Source organism: Lissotriton helveticus, chromosome 9 (assembly GCF_964261635.1).
Source record: "Lissotriton helveticus chromosome 9, aLisHel1.1, whole genome shotgun sequence".
Lineage (NCBI taxonomy): Eukaryota > Metazoa > Chordata > Amphibia > Caudata > Salamandridae > Lissotriton > Lissotriton helveticus.
The window spans coordinates 73,488,910-73,509,120 of record NC_136070.1 but is presented as its reverse complement, the minus strand read 5'-3'; the positions used below and the strand labels follow the sequence as shown (position 1 = coordinate 73,509,120).

General features: G+C 47.0%; 1 protein-coding gene across 8 annotated transcripts in view; it reads left to right on the top strand.

The window, feature by feature from the left end:
• The window catches only part of NUMB (NUMB endocytic adaptor protein), a 336,147-nt gene that overhangs the window by 291,526 nt on the left and 24,410 nt on the right, over positions 1 to 20,211 (top strand). For all 8 annotated transcript variants that reach the window (XM_078659507.1, XM_078659504.1, XM_078659509.1 and 5 more), the window contains one exon: positions 559 to 708. In XM_078659507.1, the coding sequence (XP_078515633.1) occupies positions 559 to 708 (150 nt within the window). The remainder of the gene's footprint in view (positions 1 to 558; positions 709 to 20,211) is intronic.

Genomic DNA, 20,211 nt, shown 5'->3' with positions numbered 1-20,211 from the left:
ATTTATCGGGTGTGATAAATAACACATGCGTAAACAGGAGTATATGCATGGGTCGGAATATTACGAGGAACTCCTAATCAGGTGTTCTAAATATCATACACGTACCTCAAGCACGGAGAAGTCAAAGAAGTGGTGACTTGCTAATATATTTGGCATCATACAAAGCATTGCAGACATTTAGCAGTGTTCTTTCTGTTTGTCTTTCTGCGCAGATCCATGAAGCGCGGGGGGGAGAAACTGGGTCAATAAAGATTCCATTCTTTAAGAACTTAGGTGCTGTTTTGATAAAGTTTGTCAGATAGCAAATTAAGCAGAGAGCAAGGTCAGCTGGTCCCTGTGACCAGTACCTACTGTGTATTCCAGCAGGGAGTTGAGCGCAGGATGAGGGGGCAGGTGAGTATGGTGCATTATAAAAAGAAAAAACTATTTGTGGCTCTCGATTAATGTAGTATCATTTGCCCTTAATATGTTTTGAGCAATAACAGAATACAACTTATCTTAGGACAATTCTTAATGATTCAGAGTTTGTTTCTATTTACTACTACTTTTTTTTTGCAGTACACGAAGTAGAAGGGGAAGGAGACAGCATTAGCGCCCTGTGTTCTCAGATCACTAATGCTTTCAGTGGGCCGCCTGAGGACCCCTTTTCGTCTGCCCCAATGACCAAACCTGTCCCAACAACTGCACCTCAGTCTCCTGCCTTCCAAGGTTTGTTACTGAGCGCAGCAAATCTTGATGTTTGACATTTATGTGTTTCGTTATAGATGGTGTCTGTTTAGCATTGTAGTAAATGTGTTGTGGGGTAGTGCTTGAATGGCAGAGTGCAAGAATACCTTTTACTAATATATAGCAGGGCTGATATGGAAAAAGGTAACATTTATTTATTTATTTAAAAGACTTCTTGTTGCTCGGTTGTCTTGAGTAGATGTTTATCAAGGTTATGGAGGCAGGCTGCATGTTCTATGGTGTAGGCAGTACTTCTCTATCTTGGCATCTGCATGAACTGAATAGCTCTGCCTAAAGTCCTACTATCCAGTCTTGACAAATGGAGAAGCGTTAATGTAGATGGGCAAACCGTCAACCGTGAATTACATGAGCAGTCGTAGTGAAACAAGATTGATCTATCTACGTTTTTCAGATTGTGAGCCTCAAGCTTAGCTCTAGAAATCAGTCCACCAGCAGTGATTGCTGAAACGGCTTACAGACACATGGTTAGAAGCATTTCTGAAAAATCACGATTAGGCTCTCAGTCAACTCTTTGACCTGTGTGGTGAACCAGAAATAGACTGGTTTTAAATGCCTTTTCCTCTATTTCCGCTTTACTAAACTGAAGTAGAAGAGAAGGTTCACGGTTGGGTCTCAATGACCATGCCATTCAATGGTGCACATGCAGTGTCTGGCCTGCAGGACAAAGCCAACCTCAGTTAAAGTAGCCTTTACTAGTTTGACCTTCTTTTTGGTGAACAAGCTGGGTGAGTTTGTTTTTGGTCATAGTTCTTTCTTGGCAGGAGTGAGGTAGTCCACATTCAACAGGATTGCAACTTGTGTCTTGGTCAGCCTAACACTCCGTGGTCATCACAGCAGAAGACATGCTTCACCAAGGGCAGAAGAGTGTAAGGACTTAGATTGGTTATAACTTTGTGGTCGTAAGTGGGGGGACTCGGCAAACCACACAGGTTAGTAGATTGTGAGACCTCTTCTCTGAAATAGTTATGTTTGTGTGAGGCTGGGCAATGGCACAGTTCTCCGGCCTCTGCAACGCTCCATGCTTGGCGCCTTCATTCGAATGGCAGCAAACCAGCAGCTGTTCCTTGAGTCTTTGCGATGGTAAGGCAGGCTCTTGGAACACAAAACCGTCTACATAACTCTTGTTGCTAGTTAGTAGCAACTCCAACTTTCTCCATAGTCTTTCAGGTCTAGTTTGAACTCTTGGCAGAGGATAACCTATCTGCCCATGCCCTTACAAAATGAATCTGCCCCAACTCACAACTTTTCTTCTGATGTTAGTTTGAACATGTTTTCTTGGCTCACATAGCTATATTTTATTGTGTCGGATACATTTGGGACCCAGCCAAAACTCTACCACCACGTGGTTGGAGGAGATATGTTGGGCGGGCGGGGGGGGGGGGGAGGGTGTGGAAGGGGGAGAGAGGGTCAGACTTGCTTAAAGTTCGGTGCAAACTCTTACTGTTCCCAGAGTTCCATATCCATAGTGATAGCATACTTTGCATAATGTCTCTAGGGTCTTGTGTATTCAACTCAGGCTATTAGGCGTAAACCCTCTTCAGCCAGAGCAGTCAAAAAGGGGTGGATTGTGCTGTCCAATATCTCATTTGTATAATTATCACTAGAGTTGTGTCCTTAGTCACAAACTGAACTATCCGGACTGTGTTTAAATAACTGGATCAGACCAATGGATCGCTCCTAGCTCAATTGAAAGACATGAATACAATGTCCTCGGTAGGTTGGGCGATTTAAGGAGTGAGCCGTGTAGTTGCATACAGAGGTACATGAGTGACTTCAGTCAACATAACTTTACTTTTTATAATGGCAACTAACCTTGAAGCTGTACATACAGGTTGACTGGAGGTTTACACACATCCCACAGCCATGCAATGCAAGAATACAAACGGTCGGTCTCTCTCTTTCTCTCTTTCTCTCTTTCTCTCTTTCTCTCTTTCTCTCTCTCTCTCTCTCTGTCTCTCTGTCTCTCTGTCTCTCTGTCTCTCTGTCTCTCTGTCTCTCTGTCTCTCTGTCTCTCTGTCTCTCTGTCTCTCTGTCTCTCTGTCTCTCTGTCTCTCTGTCTCTCTGTCTCTCTGTCTCTCTGTCTCTCTCTCTCTCTGTCTCTCTCTCTGTGTCTCTCTCTCTCTCTGTGTCTCTCTCTGTCTCTCTCTGTCTCTCTCTGTCTCTCTCTGTCTCTCTCTGTCTCTCTCTGTCTCTCTCTGTCTCTCTCTGTCTCTCTCTGTCTCTCTGTCTGTCTCTCTGTCTGTCTCTCTGTCTGTCTCTCCCTCTCTCTCTGTCTCTCTCGTGTGATCTTGGTTCTCAGACCCACCACCGGGGTTGGTATTGCTGGGGTATCTATACTAAGGTAAGGAATCTAACTAACGTGTTTCTTTCAGATGAACAAGTTACTTACCTTCGGTAACGATATATCTGTAAGAAACATTAGTTAGTTAGATTCCTTACCGCCCCACCCATCCTCCCCGTTCTGCGAACCGATATCTAGGGTTAAGGTCATCCCTTTCAGGGCCCTATTTTCAATGTCGGTTGTTATCATGGCTCTGCGTTTCTGGTTTTGGAAAAGCTGTGTATAAGAACTGACGTCGGCGTGCGAGGGCGGCATCTAAGTACTCCGACGTCATCCAGACACCGATGACGGACGCGGAGCCGCAGACGACGCCTACCAACGCGCAGGGGTACTGCTACGCAAAATTTTCCAGATCCAGTCTGATGCCTGGGGGTTATTCTAAGGTAAGGAAACTAACTAATGTTTCTTACAGATATATCGTTACCGAAGGTAAGTAACTTGCTCATCTAGGTCTTTAATTTTATTCTGAATTGAAAGGGGATTTGGATAATCGTTTTTTTTTATAAGGGCGTAAATTCTGAGGCTTGCATATCTGGAACTGGGAAAGAGCCAATCCTGATGGGGCTTTAGTGGAAGCTTACTTGGGTGCCTGAAAGCCCGGTTAAGATACCAGTAAAATCTAGATGAATGTCCATCCAGGAGCATTAGAAGCCCAGGTTCTCTGGAGGCACTGCTAAGGCACCAGGGATATGTGAAATTCTAGTATAACCTAATATGTATATTCTTACTTGTACTGAAACCACTTCATATATTTATGAGAGAGTGGATTTTAGTTTTTACAAGGCAGAGGAGTGTAGAAGAGATGAGGACATTGGTGTGAAAGGCAGAGATTCTAGCCCTAACATACTAGACCGTATTGGAAGATACCCCGACTCTTCTTTCCTTTGCCTAGGTTCTGGCTTGGAAGCCTGGGACTGGGCTTAACTTCTAAAGCGGTACGTTCACATATCTGCAATTGCGCCCTATCAGGCAAAACAGACAGTGTCTGGTTGGGTGGTATCCTTTGTGACACACTTATATAAAGCAAATATTTTACTCCCAGTAACACCCAGTCATCACACTATAAGCTTGTTTTGTTTTACAAAAACACCTACTATTGCTTAAAACCCTTTCTAGTGCAGAGATTGTCAAAACAACTACCTTGAAATCAGTATGTTTGCAAGAAGCTACTTTCCAATGGATACTTTTAACCACAGATTCCTCACTTTTAAAATATCTCTAGGTGCCAGGTAGCTGGATCTGGTGATTTTTGTAGCTTTGCTCTTGTCTGTTGGAAAATGGTACTGTGCGGTTCTGCGGTAGTACCATCCCTCCCTGAATGTGATTGAGTGGAGCCGCACGAAAGTGTCCCTGCTGGGAACTTACATCTGTTTCTTAGTCTTTGCACCCTTCAATGTGGAAGGTCTACTCCTAACTTTGACGGTCTTCCTCCTACTACTAAATTTCGATGATCGTGTCCTAGAAACAAAATCCTCACCAGAAACAGCACGAGTCAAGCCTTGCGGACATTGCAAGAAACAGATGTCTATCATCGATCCGCACTGGGTGTGTTCATGGTGCTTGGTCTCTGACCATAGCTCTCCAGGCATGCCGCATATGTGCCGTTATACACTGAAAAGCGATATGGGAGTAGGAGGTGAAGCTTTTCTTCCCTGAACCTAAAAGATCATAGTTGAAGCACATATCCTGCTCCCTCACTAGTCGTGTGCCTAGTTGCAGTCCTGGTCTTGAAGACACTCTCACATAAAGTCCACTTCCTAGTTAAGGTCCTCCTGTAAGTCAAAGTCTCGATATAAACGAAAGAAGGCCAAGGGGGATTTGCTTGCATCCTGCCAGTCTAGCAAAAAAGGTGTGAGACAAGATAAAGATTGCTTTTCTCAGGTGTCACCCAAATCATACCCAGTTCATCAGTTGTTCCTGGACTGTCCCTAATTTCCTAGGCCATGCTCTACCCCACAGCAGATGGCGATCTCCAAAGAAGCCATGCTGCAGATTTTCAGTGGATTTCTTTTTCCTCCTGGTGCGCTTTCAAGCTCCCTGAAACCTCATGCTCATGGGTCTTTAGTTGGACTTCTACCGGGTGGGTCTCCCCTCTCGAGACCAGCTGTCCGGCCCACACCAACTCTACTCCGACTCCAGGGTCCACACCTGTACCAGCGCTAGTATGGAACCTGTCCGCACCAGCCAAAATCCGATCCCAACCCGGATCTCTGACCCAAAACCAATGTCATCCCACTATAGGTCAATTTTGCGATACGAGCTGCAACACGGTGCAACTCACACATACTGATGATGCCTTGTTATTTAGACATCTAACATGCAGGTTGGTGAGACACATCCCCTGAAACAGAGCAAGACTACAACTCGACCACAAGCGGAAGAACGTGCCTTGTTTGTATTTTAAGTCCGGAGGTCAGCAGAAATTCTAGATTTGCAACTGCCCACTGTTAAGACAGAGAAATGTGTTAACTGATATTCTTCAACCAGACCTAACGGCCTCATCGAAGCAGTTTTTTGTCTTTCAATGAACCCCTTGCTTATATCCTTATGGTGAATTTTAGCTTTGTCTAAACTATGCTCATGGTCTCATTCACTCAGCCTCTGGCTAGACGAGACCGATTGGATCTGGGTGACCCGGACTTCCTAATAAAACATTCTACACTGGAAAGCCTGATAGTTCCTGCATTGACAAAGGTTAATCCAAATTCCTTTCTACTATCTTCTGGTCAGAGAATAAAAAAAGAATTGATGACTTTGGAAAGAGAATGTTTTCTTCTGGAAATTTACCCCTTTGAACCATTAACGCAGTTTGTCTTCTGGAATGGAACGCCCATGCATTATGGGATATGCCAAACAAGACTTTGCCGGCCATCTTGGAGGAGCTCAAGGTTTCTTTAGCTGAAATGATAAATGATGCCCCGATGCCCCAAACTTTGTGCTCTGAGCTGGCCTGAACACTACTGATTCCATAGGACGAGCTATTGGCACCAGTGTTGTTCTCAGACGGCATGTTTGGATGAGATTAGGCAGGTTTTCATGGTTTGCAAGCATCCTTTATCATTATGTACTTTGATAACTCCTGGTTATTGAGTGAAAAGGTCGATTTCTCCAATACAATTTCTAAAAAAACAAAAAACAAATAAGGCTGATTTGGTACTAAAACTATTTAAAGACAGTCCTGCCACAACTCAGTCTTTGGGGCGGTTTTTGCCAGCTAAGCAATTTCGATACCAAGTTTAGGGGCTACTTCGGGGGCCAGGAAACCCTTATAGGCATACCAACTTGTACTACAGCAACCAACCCAGGCCTTTTGAAGCCAAGGCCTTGTTAACGGCAAACACCGTTCACAGCAGCTGGGGCAGCAATTCTCCAATTCTTTCTCCTCTGTTGCAGCAGTTGGCCAGCCATTGTAGTTTACCTTCATAGTCCGATACAAGGCTGACAAGAGCAGAATATGGCATTTCCTCCTTGGCTGTTATCTGTCTGTCGTACAAATTTTTCAAAGGGGCTATGCCTGGTCTTTCTTTTCTTCCTCCCCTTCCCCGCTCCCCCTCTTTCTCCTACTGCAGAGAAACATTTGGAAGAATACTCAACAATTCTGATGAATATGTCATTCTTCTATTGTCTAAAGGGGCCATTGAGCAGATGCATGATTCGGAAAGCAGGGGGAGTGTGTAAGTCACACTAATTCCGAAGAACAGCGAATCAGACAATCTTGGGTCTCTTTGGCTCAGGTTTTTTCAACTCTGAATCCAGGAGACTGCATAGTGTCCTTGAACTTGTTGAACTCGTATTTCCTTATACATGTCCAGCAGTCTGACTGCCGTTAGCTGCAGCTCAATGTGGGTCAGAAACATTTTCAGTTTGCTGTGCTGCTTATCAGCCATACTTCAGCCCCTCTGGTGAACACAAAAGTGATGACAGTGGTTGCTATCCATCTTTGGAGATCAAAGATGCCTGTATTTATGTACCTCGATGACTGGCTACTAAAGATGAACTTGCTGCAGTCAGTCAGACGCCACCTCCAAATGACGATATACTCTAACATCCATGGGTTGTTGTGCACCACACAGAGGATTCCCATAATTAAGGTTGTCCTGGACCCTAGGTTCAAGGTCCTAACACTGTTGCAGCGAGTCTGATGCCTTCAGGATATCATCCCAATGTTTTGGGCCCAATCCTGGATATCAGTGTGGATAGCTCAGTGGCTTCTTGAATAGTTGGCCTCCTCAATCCTCCTCATCCAAATGCCAGATAGCATGTTTAGGTTTAGCAGTTGAACCTCAAGTTGTAGTGGGCCTAGCATCAGAGATGCCTCTCCGACTTCATCCAATTCTCCAGGGGTCGGCTCAGGATCTTCTGTGGTGGCAGACAAATACATAGCAGGCAAGCTAAGCAGATGTCGGCTGGCAGACCATGATTGGCGTCTCAATCCTGAGGTGGCAAAGGGCATCTTCAACCTGTGGGGTTTGCCCTGGCTAGGTCTAATATAGACTGTGCTCTGTCAATAGTTGTGCAGGCTGGAGTTTCCTCCAAAGCATTCATTGGGGGACATACTGCAGCTGGAATGGAGCAATGGACTGTTGTATGCGTTCCCACTGCTACCTCTCTTCCCTCAAGTTCATAGGAATATCAGGACAGACCAAGCACAAGTTATTTTAATTACCCTGGACTGGGCCTGGGTGATTATCCAGAGCTCTGGAGCGTTTTACCTCAGATCAGGCCACCACTTCAAGAGGATCTCTTGTCTCAACAACAGTGCAGGGTTGCATGCAAGTCCTCTCAGTCCTCACCTCCGTGCATAGAAACTAAGAAGCGTCAACTGATTGCTTTATACTTGCTGACTGGTGTAGTTGATGTCATCCTTGTGGGAGATGCCCTTCCACAAAGGCAGTCTATGCTTGGCCTCGGATAAATTTGTTGCCCGGTGCAGGGCTAGAAATACTTGCTCCTTACAAGCTAGTCTTTTAGATGTTTGCTTGTTCTTTCGTTAGCCCAGCAAGGGTTTGTGGTGAGCACATTGAAAGGTTGCCAGCCCTTCCGGCCTTTCTGTACCGTGCCTGAACTTGGTCTTAACATTCTTCTTATACACACCCTTTAAGCAACTGCACATCTTTTCTTTAAGACTCTTGACTCCAAAGACAGTCTTCCTCATTGTAAGTATCTCAGCACATCAAGAGAGTGAACTACGGGTGCTTTCTCAGTACAACTGCACTACTACACCTTTTTCCCAGACAAATTTGCACTGAGCACCAGGGGGCTTTTCTACTGTGACACCCTTTCACATTGGCCAATCGATTAATCTTCCAGCATTTTTTTTGCTCCATCTTGCCCCTCAGAGGAGTTGACCCTGACAGGGCTTTGAGCTTTTACATCAATTTCACAAAATGCCTTTGCCTGGATGATCAGCTCTTTGTCGGTTTCTCAGGGGGCAGCCCAGAAAAGTGTTTGCTTAGTGGCTCTGATCCATAGGATTTGGGCAGGACATCCTCAAATCCGAAACCAGTAGGGCCCTGAACAAAGAAGACTTCTAGAGATGGGAGTATGACACCAATGCAGCGAGGTCTTGGGACGAAACCCTACACCACCAAACACCCACAGACCGAGGTAGAGCACCACACCCTTGGGAGTCAGGCATTGAATCCTAAGCAGGGAAGGAACCAACACCTAGAGTCAGAGCAGAATTTGATGCAGAGAGCGACTCCGAAAGCAAGCACCAAGTCCATGTCAAGGGCTCCTTCAATGAGATCGAATAAATCCAAGGCACCCATTCACCCGAAGCTGGTGGAAGAGTGCAATGCCATGCAGAAGCAGCTGTTCATTTATCCAAAGACTGGTAAAATCATTTCCAACCTGGCTCTACGACCGCCGTCAACCACGTTCCTTCCATTTCCAAAGAAGCACAGGCTTACTTTTGAAGAGGGGTTCTCCTTCGACTTTATGCCCAAGAAGCATAAAGACAAGGGCACAAGCCCACCACACTAACTGTCTACAACCAGACAACCACCACCACACTCTCCTCAGCCCCACAACCACCACACACATATAAACCACCTCCACCACCAGAGAGCTCAGTGCACTGAAATACAGACCCAGGTACTCCTAACAAGGATGTAGACCCATACCATCAGCCCCTATGGATAGGGGCATGTGGATGACCCCTGGAAATAATATGTCTAGCTTATAGACTAACTTAATGTGGCACTCTAATCAGCAAACTCATCCATACTAGATAAACCCACTGCGATCCTCCGGGCAGAGCGAAAGGGGGTTTTAGTGGAGACCCTATCAAAAAGACGCTGTCAAAGTCCTCCCTGTCCTCAAGGATGTACTAAAACGGGCAGGCATGGCTTCACAGTTCGAGTTATAAAAATGGATATATTGTCGCACCTCCTCAACATCTCATACAGGAGCACATCTGTGGGCCCCAAGTGGATGATATGTTGAAACAAATAAGAAAAGACACTGAGAAATCATAGTCCTTGGTTGCCCTACAAGCGGTCACTCCAAGGGGGCCTTTCACAAACAACTACCCAGGGGCAGGGCTAAAATCACACCTCCCATTCAGGCACCAACTTGCCAGTACCAGCAGCAGTTTTTTCATGAGTCATAAACAGGCAGAAGATATGCAAGGGGTGGGGAGTTACAGAGGCAACAAGAAAGACAAGGGCAGGAGTGGCTCAAGTGTGGGAATCTCCCTCTCCAAAAACTGATTTGCTGGTGATCCTACCATCTAACAATACCTGTCTGGAGAAGCGAAAAGGTTTTCCATCCCTGTTGGATGGAAATCCGTTGAGATCAGTGGATTTTAGCATTAGTTTAGCAGGGCTATTCTGTAGAATTCTACACCCCAAGCTTTGCCTCCAGGTAACCACATCCACAGTTGATGGGCAATGCACTATGGATGAACTGGTCAAGGATATTTGCCTAAGCCTTTCCTCTCTTCCACTAATCTCATATATGGTGAGGATGATGAGGAAGTTGTCCATGACCCTGATCCTATTGGTCCCACCCTGGTCCAGACAAAGTCTAGAAGTCCCCACAAGAAGCTACTGATCAGATGAGACATTCTCATGCAGCAACACACCCAAGTCAGGCATCCAGACCTCAAGCCGCTCAACCTAGCTATATTGCACCTGTGGTTTTAGAATTGGGCCACCTAAAGCTCCCTGATGTGTATGGCCATACTGCATGACGCTCATAGGCCACCTACATGGGCATGTTATGCAGACAAGTAGAAAAGATTTTTCTGCTATTGCATCTTGAAACAACTAGACCCATTCATGGCCAGGGTACAACAAATATCTGCTATTTTAACACCTCAAAAGCAAGTGTTGAATATACCTCAATATGTCTTCATTTAGTCATGCTCACAACATACATACAAAATAGAGAGCACTCGTCATTCTTCAAAATCTCTGTGGTTTAGTGGGAATTAAAAGGGTAATACTACCTAGAATACCTCAAACCTCTATATGAAACCTCGCATAATTCTCAGGGGCCTATAAGTCCACGATTTGAACCCTTCCATTTTGCAACCTACAGTTCTCTTCCAGGGGATCCTCATCAATAGTCATAAGCACTGAATATTCCCGCCCATGTGCGGGACCCCGGAAACAATATAAAAATATATATGTAAAAAACACATATATCTCGCTCCACATATATGTATGTACATATATTATTTTTCTCACACCAATGCAGCTCTATAACTGAGGCTAAAACAATGTAAACACATATACATGCACTGCAATTAGTAAGGAAGCAAAAGAAAAATTAGATCAAATAACCTTTGAACTTTGTGTTTTAATGAGTAGACCACTCATAAATCCTGAAAATTGCTTGTAAATAGACATTGTTAGCCCTCAGGCTGCATTGCAAAACAATAGCATAGAAAATGAAACCATTTTCAACAAAAACTGGCACCGTGCCTTTAAGGCAGCCATGACCCCAGGCTTCCCATCATGCCTCAGGGGTGACAAATAGGTCAGTTGTTCTTTCCGGCTCCTTCAGTCAGGACCCTGGTGAAACAGCTCCCTTTCTTTTTGACTTTTTGTCAAAAAATATTCTTGTTATCTACAATTTTTTGCTTTCACTCGACGTCTTTTTGACTTAGGGTGTTACTTCTACCTTTTTTTGGCTTAAAAAAGGTAATTTTTCTGTCAGAGATGCCTTCACTCTTTGACAAGTGCCCTTCATGTGGAAGGAAGATGGCCAAGACTGACACTCATTCAGTGTGTATCCTGTGCCTACCAGACTCTCACTCATCGAAAACCTGTGAACACTGCCAGGTTTTATCATCCAGAACTCTGAAAGACCGTGAGAGAATTCGTGTTTATGGGCTTTCTGAGAGAGGAAGATCTCCCAAGAAGCAGAAAAGTCGGAAGACGTGGTCGACGTCGAAAGAAGCCCCGACTGGTTCACATTCGGCGTCGAGATCGGCGTTGGAGAAGCAGTCGACGGCGACGAAGAAGATGTCTTCAGCGTCAACATCGAAGGTACCTCCGCTACAGACAGCGTCGAGGGATAGGTCACCGTCGAAGCAGAAGAGTTCGACGGCGAGCCACCTGACGTCGAAGCAGCATCGTCATGCTATGACGTCGAGGCATTCTCCGTCGACGCCTGGCCACCGGCGTTCGGCGTCGAGCCATCCTCCGTCGACGACTAGTCATGGTCGTTCGGCGTCGAGGGAGCATCTATCGACACATAGTCGATCGACGTCGAAGCAGCCCACGTCGACGCCCGATCAATGGCATTCGACGTCGAGGCAGCCTCCGTCGCATTCGGGTAAGCGGCATTCGGCCTCAAGGCACACCCAGTCGCCGACAGAGCACCGGCGATCGGCGTCGAAGCAGCCTCAGTCGTCGTAGAGTAGACAACCTTCGACGGCGAGGGGCTCTATGCCGAAGGACACTCATCGTCACCCGAGGTCGGCATCGAGGAAGCCACGGTCGACGTCGAGGGAGCGTCTACCTGCTCTGCGTCGATACAACCACCGTCGATGGATCAGCGGAGATCCAGAGAGCGGAGTGTTTCGCAGCTCCTGAACATCTCTCCTGCAAGATCACAGGGGAGGTCGCCTTTGCAGCAGGTGCTGCAGGAAAAGGAGGGTGAACCATTGGACCAGTCTCAAGTATTAAGGTCTCAGTTAGGTTCTCCAGGATCTGCATCAGCTGCGGAGGTGGGACAATCTCCACTACAGGAGCCTCCTGCCAAGAGAAGGAGAGTCACAGAAGAGAGATCTCGTTCCAGGTCTTCCTCTAGATCTATAGTGAACCTATCCTCATCCTCCTCAGCATCTCGCAGTGGCGGATCTTCGGATGGACGAAACAGTGTTTCGGATAGGGAGAGATCCAAGTCCCCTGCAAGATCGCAACAGGACCAAGCGGATCAACCTCCACGATCACGTTCTCCAGTGAAGGATTCCGCACACAAATCTCCTCCTGTTCGTCTTTCCCCACAGTGGTATAGACCTCTTCACCACTGGGCCAAGGACAAGGAGACAGCTGATCGGCTGAAAGCATATCGAGACCAGGCTCATCGCCGTAAGGAACGGTCACGTTCTAGGCACTCAAGTAAGAGAGGATCTCGTCGCAGAGACCGATCGCACTCTAGAACGCGCTCAAGTAGAAGATCTAGGTCCAGGAGGACCCGTAGTTCTTCAAGTTCTTCGAGGACCCGCTCTCACAGGGATTACTGTCCGACCTTGACAAACAGTCCACGCTCAAGGATATCTCCAACTGAGGATATTTTTTCATTCCAGGATATCTTGGGCAGGGGAGCCCTGAAGCTAGGAGTGCCTATGACTGCTCCACAGATCAAGACGACAGTCATATTTGAAACCCTACAGCACAGAACGACACCCAAACCTTTGTTGCCGATGGTCCCGGGTATAATGGACCCAGTAAATGAAGTCTTCCTGACGCCGGCAACGGTGAAGTCCGTCCCAGCGAGGATTCTCAAGAAGTATCGTCCTCCTGATGAGGATCCTCTGTTCCTCAAATCTGATCCCCGCCTGATTCAGTAATCATTGCGGCGGCTAGAAAATCCAATGCGGTAGCTTCCTCATCCACGGTGCCTCCGGATAAGGACAGCAAGGTGCAAGATTCCTGGGGGAGAAGTGTTTGTAACACCTCAGCTTCTTTCCTCAAAGTCTCCAATGCGGAAGCGCTGCTCGGCAGATATGATAGATCTCTGTGGGACTCACTTCAGAGATTTTCTGAAAAACTTCCTCAGGAGGATAGAAAGGACTTTGAGGAGGTTCTGATGGAGGGCAGTCAAGTCTCCAATCAGATTATAGGAGCGGCGGCAGATGGGGCAACGCTGGCTGCGCATGGTTATGCGCATGGAATCACAGCGAGGAAATCCTCATGGTTGCGCCTTACGGCATTAAAACCCGAGGCTCAAGCCAGGATTCGAAATCTTCCTTTTTCGGGCAAGTCTCTCTTTGGTGCGAGTGCTGATGAGGAGATGCAGCGTATGAAGACTGAGTTGGACACCCTCAAAGCCGTGGGGCTTGAAAAGAAAAAGGAATTTAGGAAGAAGTTCCGTTCGGACAACAAGGGAACTTCGAAGCAGAGGGTTCAAACCCCTCAATGGCAGAAGGGCCAGAACCAACAAGGCCAACAGAAATCACAATACAAAGGCAAGCGCAATTCCAAAGGAAATGGGAATCAACGCCAAGGCAACAATTTCAATAAGTCTCAGCAGAAGCAATGAGTCTTCACTTCCCCCAGCGCCGTTGCCCACTCCGGTGGGGGGGAAGCATTGCACATCACAGAACAGAGTGGCAGGCCATTACAAAAGATCAATGGGTGTTGTCTATGCTGCAGAATGGGTACTGTCTTCGTTTCCACTGTCTACCTCCGCCAGTTCCTCCGATGTCAACGTCAAGCCACCAGCTACAAATGTTAAAGAAAGAAGTAGCGACACTCCTCAAGAAATCAGCCATCGAGAGGGTTCCGGTGGCTCAAAGGGGGAAAGGAGTATACTAGAGGTATTTTCTGGTCAGAAAAAAGGGCCAGAAGGCCGAATACAGACCTATTCTGGACTTGAGAACACTCAATCTACATGTACGAAAAGAAAAATTCCGCATGTTGGTGCTCCATCAAATATATCCACATCTCAGGAAGGGGGATTGGATGTGTTCGGTGGACCTTCAAGACGCATATTTTCATGTCCAGATACGACCAGATCACAGAAGATTCCTTCGGTTCCGGGTGGGGACCTCTCACTACCAGTTCAAAGTCCTTCCTTTTGGGTTGAAGTCGGCCCCCAGAGTGTTCACAAAGTGTGTCGCAGTGGTGGCGGCAGCTCTGCGCCGCAGGGGAGTCTTCGTATACCCATACTTAGACGATTGGCTGTTGAAAGGTCCAACTCCAGACAATGTACGGAATCAATTCCAGACATGCATAGAACTTTGTCAACGTCTAGGCCTGCATGTCAACTTCACGAAGTCGGTCTCCCATCCCACTCAGAAGATTCACTTCCTAGGAGCTCTGCTAGACTGCGAGGTAGGAAAAGTGTTTCCTTCGGAGGAGAGACAGTTTTCAATAGCGCTCAAGTGCCAGCAAGTTCTTCGCAACAGGACTCAGAAAGTGAGACAGATAGCCTCCCTCTTGGGTCGATGGCTTCCTGCATATTTTTGGTACCGAACGCCAGACTTCGGATGCGTCCTCTTCAGCAGGATCTGGAGGACAAATGGGACCAGCAATCAGATCGATGGGACGATCAGATCACTTTGTCGGAGGTAGCACGAGCTTCCATTCCGTGGTGGACGAAGAAGGAAAACATGCAAGTGGGAGTTCTCTTCCATCAATCTCCTCCTACGCAAACGATCATCACAGACGCATCATTGCAAGGCTGGGGGGCGCACATGGGCCCTCTTCAGGTGCAAGGTCTGTGGTCGTCAAAAGAAAGCACCTACCACATCAACTTGCTGGAGTTGAGAGCAGTCCACCTGGCTCTCAAAGCTTTCCTTCCCTTGATTCAGACAGAGGTGGTGCTAGTACAAATGGACAACACCACCACTATGTACTATTTAAACAAGCAGGGAGGAACCCGCTCAAGGACTCTGTCACTAGAAGCTCAGGGCATCTGGCATTGGCTTCTGGCTCGCAAGTTGTCTGTTCAAGCAGTCCACCTCCCAGGAGAGCAAAACGTGAGGGCGGACGCACTAAGTCGACACTTTGAGGACAGAGAGGACTGGGTTCTCAACGACGAAGTACTAGACGACGTTTTCCAGGCTTGGGGTCGTCCTTCCATAGATCTCTTCGCGGACGACGTAAACAGCAAATGCCCAAGCTTCGCCTCGAGGTTCTATCGACCAGGAACGAGGGGGAATGCTCTTTTGATCGATTGGTCAGGGGAATTTGTGTACGCCTTTCCACCCCTTCCTCTGATCCCGAAGGTGGTGAGCAAGCTGAATCACTCGCGCACAACAATGATCCTGATTGCCCCCGACTGGCCGAGGCAATGGTGGTACACTCACCTGTCAGTGTCTCCTCACAAGAGGCTTCCATGCAGGCCGGACCTGTTATCGAAGATGTGCGGGAGGATTCACCATCCCAACCTTCCGTCACTGAACTTGGCAGCATGGCTCCTGAGGTCATTCAGTACGGCCATCTAGGACTGCCACAAGACTGCATGTCCATTCTGAGAGAAGCACGACGTCCTTCCACGAGACATTCTTACGCATGCAAGTGGAAGAGGTTCTATATGTGGTGCGTGCAGAATGGTCATAATCCGGTGAAGAGTCAGGAAGAGGCAGTTCTTCCATACTTATTGTATCTTGCTAAAGCAGGTTTGAAGTTTAACTCCATTAAGGTGCATTTAGCCGCTATAACTGCTTATAGGCGATCACCTTCACAAACCTCTTTTTTTCAGTTGCCAGCAGTAAAAGATTTCCTGCAAGGTCTGAAAAAGGTGTACCCTCCTGTACGGCCTCCTTCTCCTCCCTGGGAGCTGAACCTAGTCCTATCAAAGTTGATGGGCCCACCTTTTGAGCCCATTCATAAAGCTGCTTTACAGCATATTTCCTGGAAAGCGGCTTTTTTGGTAGCGATTACGTCAGCCCGTAGGGTGAGCGAAATTCAGGCCCTGTGTACTAAAGAACCGTATACAGTCTTTCATTTGAACAGAGTGGTGCTCAGAACGCACCCTTCTTTCCTGCCGAAAGTGGTGTCAGATTTTCATGTCTATCTCTTTACCCACTTTCTTTCCTAATCCCTCTACTCCAGCTGAGAGGGCGTTACACTCTTTGCATCTGAAGAGGGTTTTAAAGTTCTATCTAGACAGGTCCAAGTCTATTCGACATTCTGATCAATTGTTTATTAACTATGGATCGATCAGAACTGGCCATGCAGCATCGAAACGTTCCATTTCCAGGTGGATCGTTTCGTGTATCAAACTTGCTTACCAATTGGCGCAAACACCTTTGGGGTTTACTCCTAAGGCGCATTCCACTAGAGGTAGAGCGGCCACGGCGGCTTACCTACATGATGTGCCCATGTCTGAGATCTGTAAAGCGGCGACCTGGAGGTCTGTCCATACATTTACCAGACATTACTGTCTTGATTCTGACACTAGAGCAGATACCCAGGTGGGCCAGGCCTCACTGAGGAATCTGTTTAACAGCTGAATTATTTGGCTGTCATGCCTTGGTTGGGTCATATACTTCTCATTTACCTGCAGGTGGTTGTTGGGCTTGCTATTCTATTCAGTGCTTATGACTATTGATGAGGATCCCCTGGAAGAGAAGGATAAGTTACTTACCTGTAATCCTAGTTCTCTTCCAGGGGTATCCTCATCAAAGTCATAAGCAACCCACCCGCCTCCCCAGGTAAATGAGATTTTGTACTATTTCAATCTTGTGGTTGAGCCCTGTCTTCAGGGTTATGCAAAGAACAACTGACCTAACTGTCACCCCTGAGGCATGATGGGAAGCCTGGGGTCATGGCTGCCTTAAAGGCACAGTGCCAGTTTTTGTTGAAAATGGTTTCATTTTCTATGCTATTGTTTTGCAATGCAGCCTGAGGGCTAACAATGTTATTTACAAGCAATTTTCAGGATTTATGAGTGGTCTACTCATTAAAACACAAAGTTCAAAGGTTATTTGATCTAATGTGTTTTTTCTTTTGCTTCCTTACTAATTGCAGTGCATGTATATGTGTTTACATTGTTTTAGCCTCAGTTATAGAGCTGCATTGGTGTGAGAAAAATAATATATGTACAAACATATATGTGGAGCGAGATATATGTGTTTTTTACATATATATTTTTATATTGTTTCCGGGGTCCCGCACATGGGCGGGAATATTCAGTGCTTATGACTTTGATGAGGATACCCCTGGAAGAGAACTAGGATTACAGGTAAGTAACTTATCCTTTCTATCCTGTAAAAGGACCTTTTTAGTAGCCATAACCTCACCAAGACACAACATTGAGTGACAAGCACTCAATTCTAGAATCATTCACTCAGGTCCCCATGGACAAACTGGTCCTGAGAATTAATCCAAATTTCTTGCCTAAGGTAGTCTCACCTTTCCACATCATCCAGACGAATGAGCTGCCCGTTTTCATTCTCTAGAACCAGATTCAGTTGCGGAAAGTGCATTGCGCACCTCAAGCCACTGCTCATGTGTTATGTTGACAAGACTAAGCCCTTCCACTATTCTAACCAACTCTTTCTAGCTTTTACTAAACTACACAAAGTTTACTCTATTTCTAAAACAGGCATTGCATGGTGGATTGTCAAGTGTCTCCAGGCATGCTACATCAAACTTAAATGTATACTTGGTGTCCCTCCCAGGGTGCACTACATGCAAAAAGGGGGTGACCGTGGCTTTCCTACTTAACATCCTATTATACTGTAAGCATCAGTGTGCAGTGTATAGTGCTGTAGATTCAGATATGTCTACCCTCCTCTCCAGAAGGTAGCAATGAGGGTATTTTTCACTTTCTCACACTTTTTTTGAACTTCTTTAACAACTTAAAGTGCATGCTGCAGACCATAGTAGTTTTATTGTACCCTCCACTTTCACTTTTCACAACCTAGGTGAAAAAGAATCTAGTGTAGCGTTGGTGTCCATGCACATTGTGGATTAAAGGAGTAATTGCAGCATAATCTGTTAGAGACTCCTATCTGCAGATTCCTTACCTTTGAATTTCCCAGGCGTCAGGCTGGATCTGGGAACCTTTTGCTGAGCAATGCCCCTTGCGCGCAACGTTAGGTGGCTCTATTCGGCTCCGCTTGACATCGGCGGCGGTATTGTCAGTTATGACGTTGCAGTACCTGTATAGGCGCTCCCCAGGTGCTCGGATGTCAGTTCTTTGCTTTCCGTGCCAGTTAAGTGTAGATCCGGGAAGAGCTACCCCTCTGTCCCTTTTTGACAGGCCTTTTCTCGACTTTGTCGAATTTTGAATTTTTTCTAACTTCGTGTGCGAGGATGTCTTTGAGGAAGACCGGGTATAAGCTCTGTGGTGCCTGCCACTACATGATGTCCGTTACTTAACTCCCACATGATGTTGGTTACTGACCCCCACCTCATCTTTCTCTGGTGTTTCGAGCGCCACCATGATTCGAAGTCGTGCTTGAGCTGTCGGGCTATGGCTCCGAAGGGTTTGCGGGAGTGAGCTATGAAGCTCCTTGCGGCCCGGCAGTCAACACCGTCCAGCGAGACCCCGCTGAGGTCCTGTTCTCGATCGAAGGTGAGGAGGTCGTGGGACCGCTCCCGGAACCTGAAGTTGGTGCCTTTGGGACCCACTGGCACCGCTAGCCCCATCCTTATCCCCAACGACACGGAGTCAGAACAACGTCGCTCGACGCCGATTGAATCTAGGGGTTCTATGTTGTCGCCTGAACACTTTAGGGATATGTTAGGCTCGGGAGATGAATGGGAGGGGACTATGGACCCTTTGGAACATCAGGTTGACTCTGCAGAGCTTTTGGATTGGTATAGGGAACTTGGGAAAGCCAGTGGACTAGACACTTATCCAGATACTGACATACTGTCTCCGGTTGGGGTGGGGGCACATCCTATGCCATGGTGGTTAAAAGCGCAGCTGATGTCCTCAGACTAGAACTGCCTTCCATGCAGGTCAGGACTAAACTCTTGACTTAAGTGCTTCAGCCTGGGGCTTCCACCTCTGAACCCCTTTTGCCCTTTAACGAAGCACTAACTGATGTCCTTCTAGGCACGTGGTCCAAGCCTAGCACAGGGGCTCCTGTGATTAGAAAATTTACAAGCCGCCATCGCCCAGCTCCGGGGGACCCAAGGTTCCTTAGCCAACACCCTACCCAAAATGTTTGGTGTTGCACACCTCCACATCTCTAGGCGCGTTCCCTTCTGCCCCTCCAGGTAAGGAATCCAAGAGGCTGGATTAATTTGGTAAGAAGATGTTTTCTTCCTCCAGCCTAGTTGCACAATTGCTGCCATAAGTCCCGTAGGAGGCCCTGGCTGTGCTCTCTCAAGCAGTTAAGGATGGGAGTGATGCAGTAAAATTCACTATAGGGTGTGGCCTTGACACAACTGATTCTCCGGGCAGATCGATTTCCACAATAGTGGCCTCTTCGGACCGTCAATCTTTTCCTCAAAAAGGAGAAGTTCAAGGTACTTCTACCGCAAGTCTTGTCTGCTCTAGACCAAGACTTTATGGTAGCGTTGGACCTGCAGGATGCGTATTTTCACATTCCCATCCTGCCGGGCCACAAGCGTTACCTGCGTTTCAAGGTAGGCCGCGAGCACTTTCAGTTTACTGTGCTCCCCTTCGGCCTTACCATTGCCCCTCGGGTGTTCACAAAGGTGAAGGCGGTAGTAACAGCTCCTCTGCACAGGTTAGGGGTTTCAGTCTTCCCCTACCTCGACGACTGACTGTTGAAGGTGTCCTCGCCCCAGGGTGGACCTCCTGTTTTCGCTGGGTTTCTCTATAAACGTGCCACAGTCACACCTGATTCCTTCTCTGATGCTCCCTTTCATCTGAGCTGTTCAGAACACAGTGCAGTTTCTGGCCTATCCTTTCGAGAAGCGAGTCCAGGATATTCAGGTTATGATTCTGATGTTTCAGCATCTATCCTGGATGTCAGTGAGACTGACTCTGAGGCTGTTGGGCCTCATGGCCTCCTT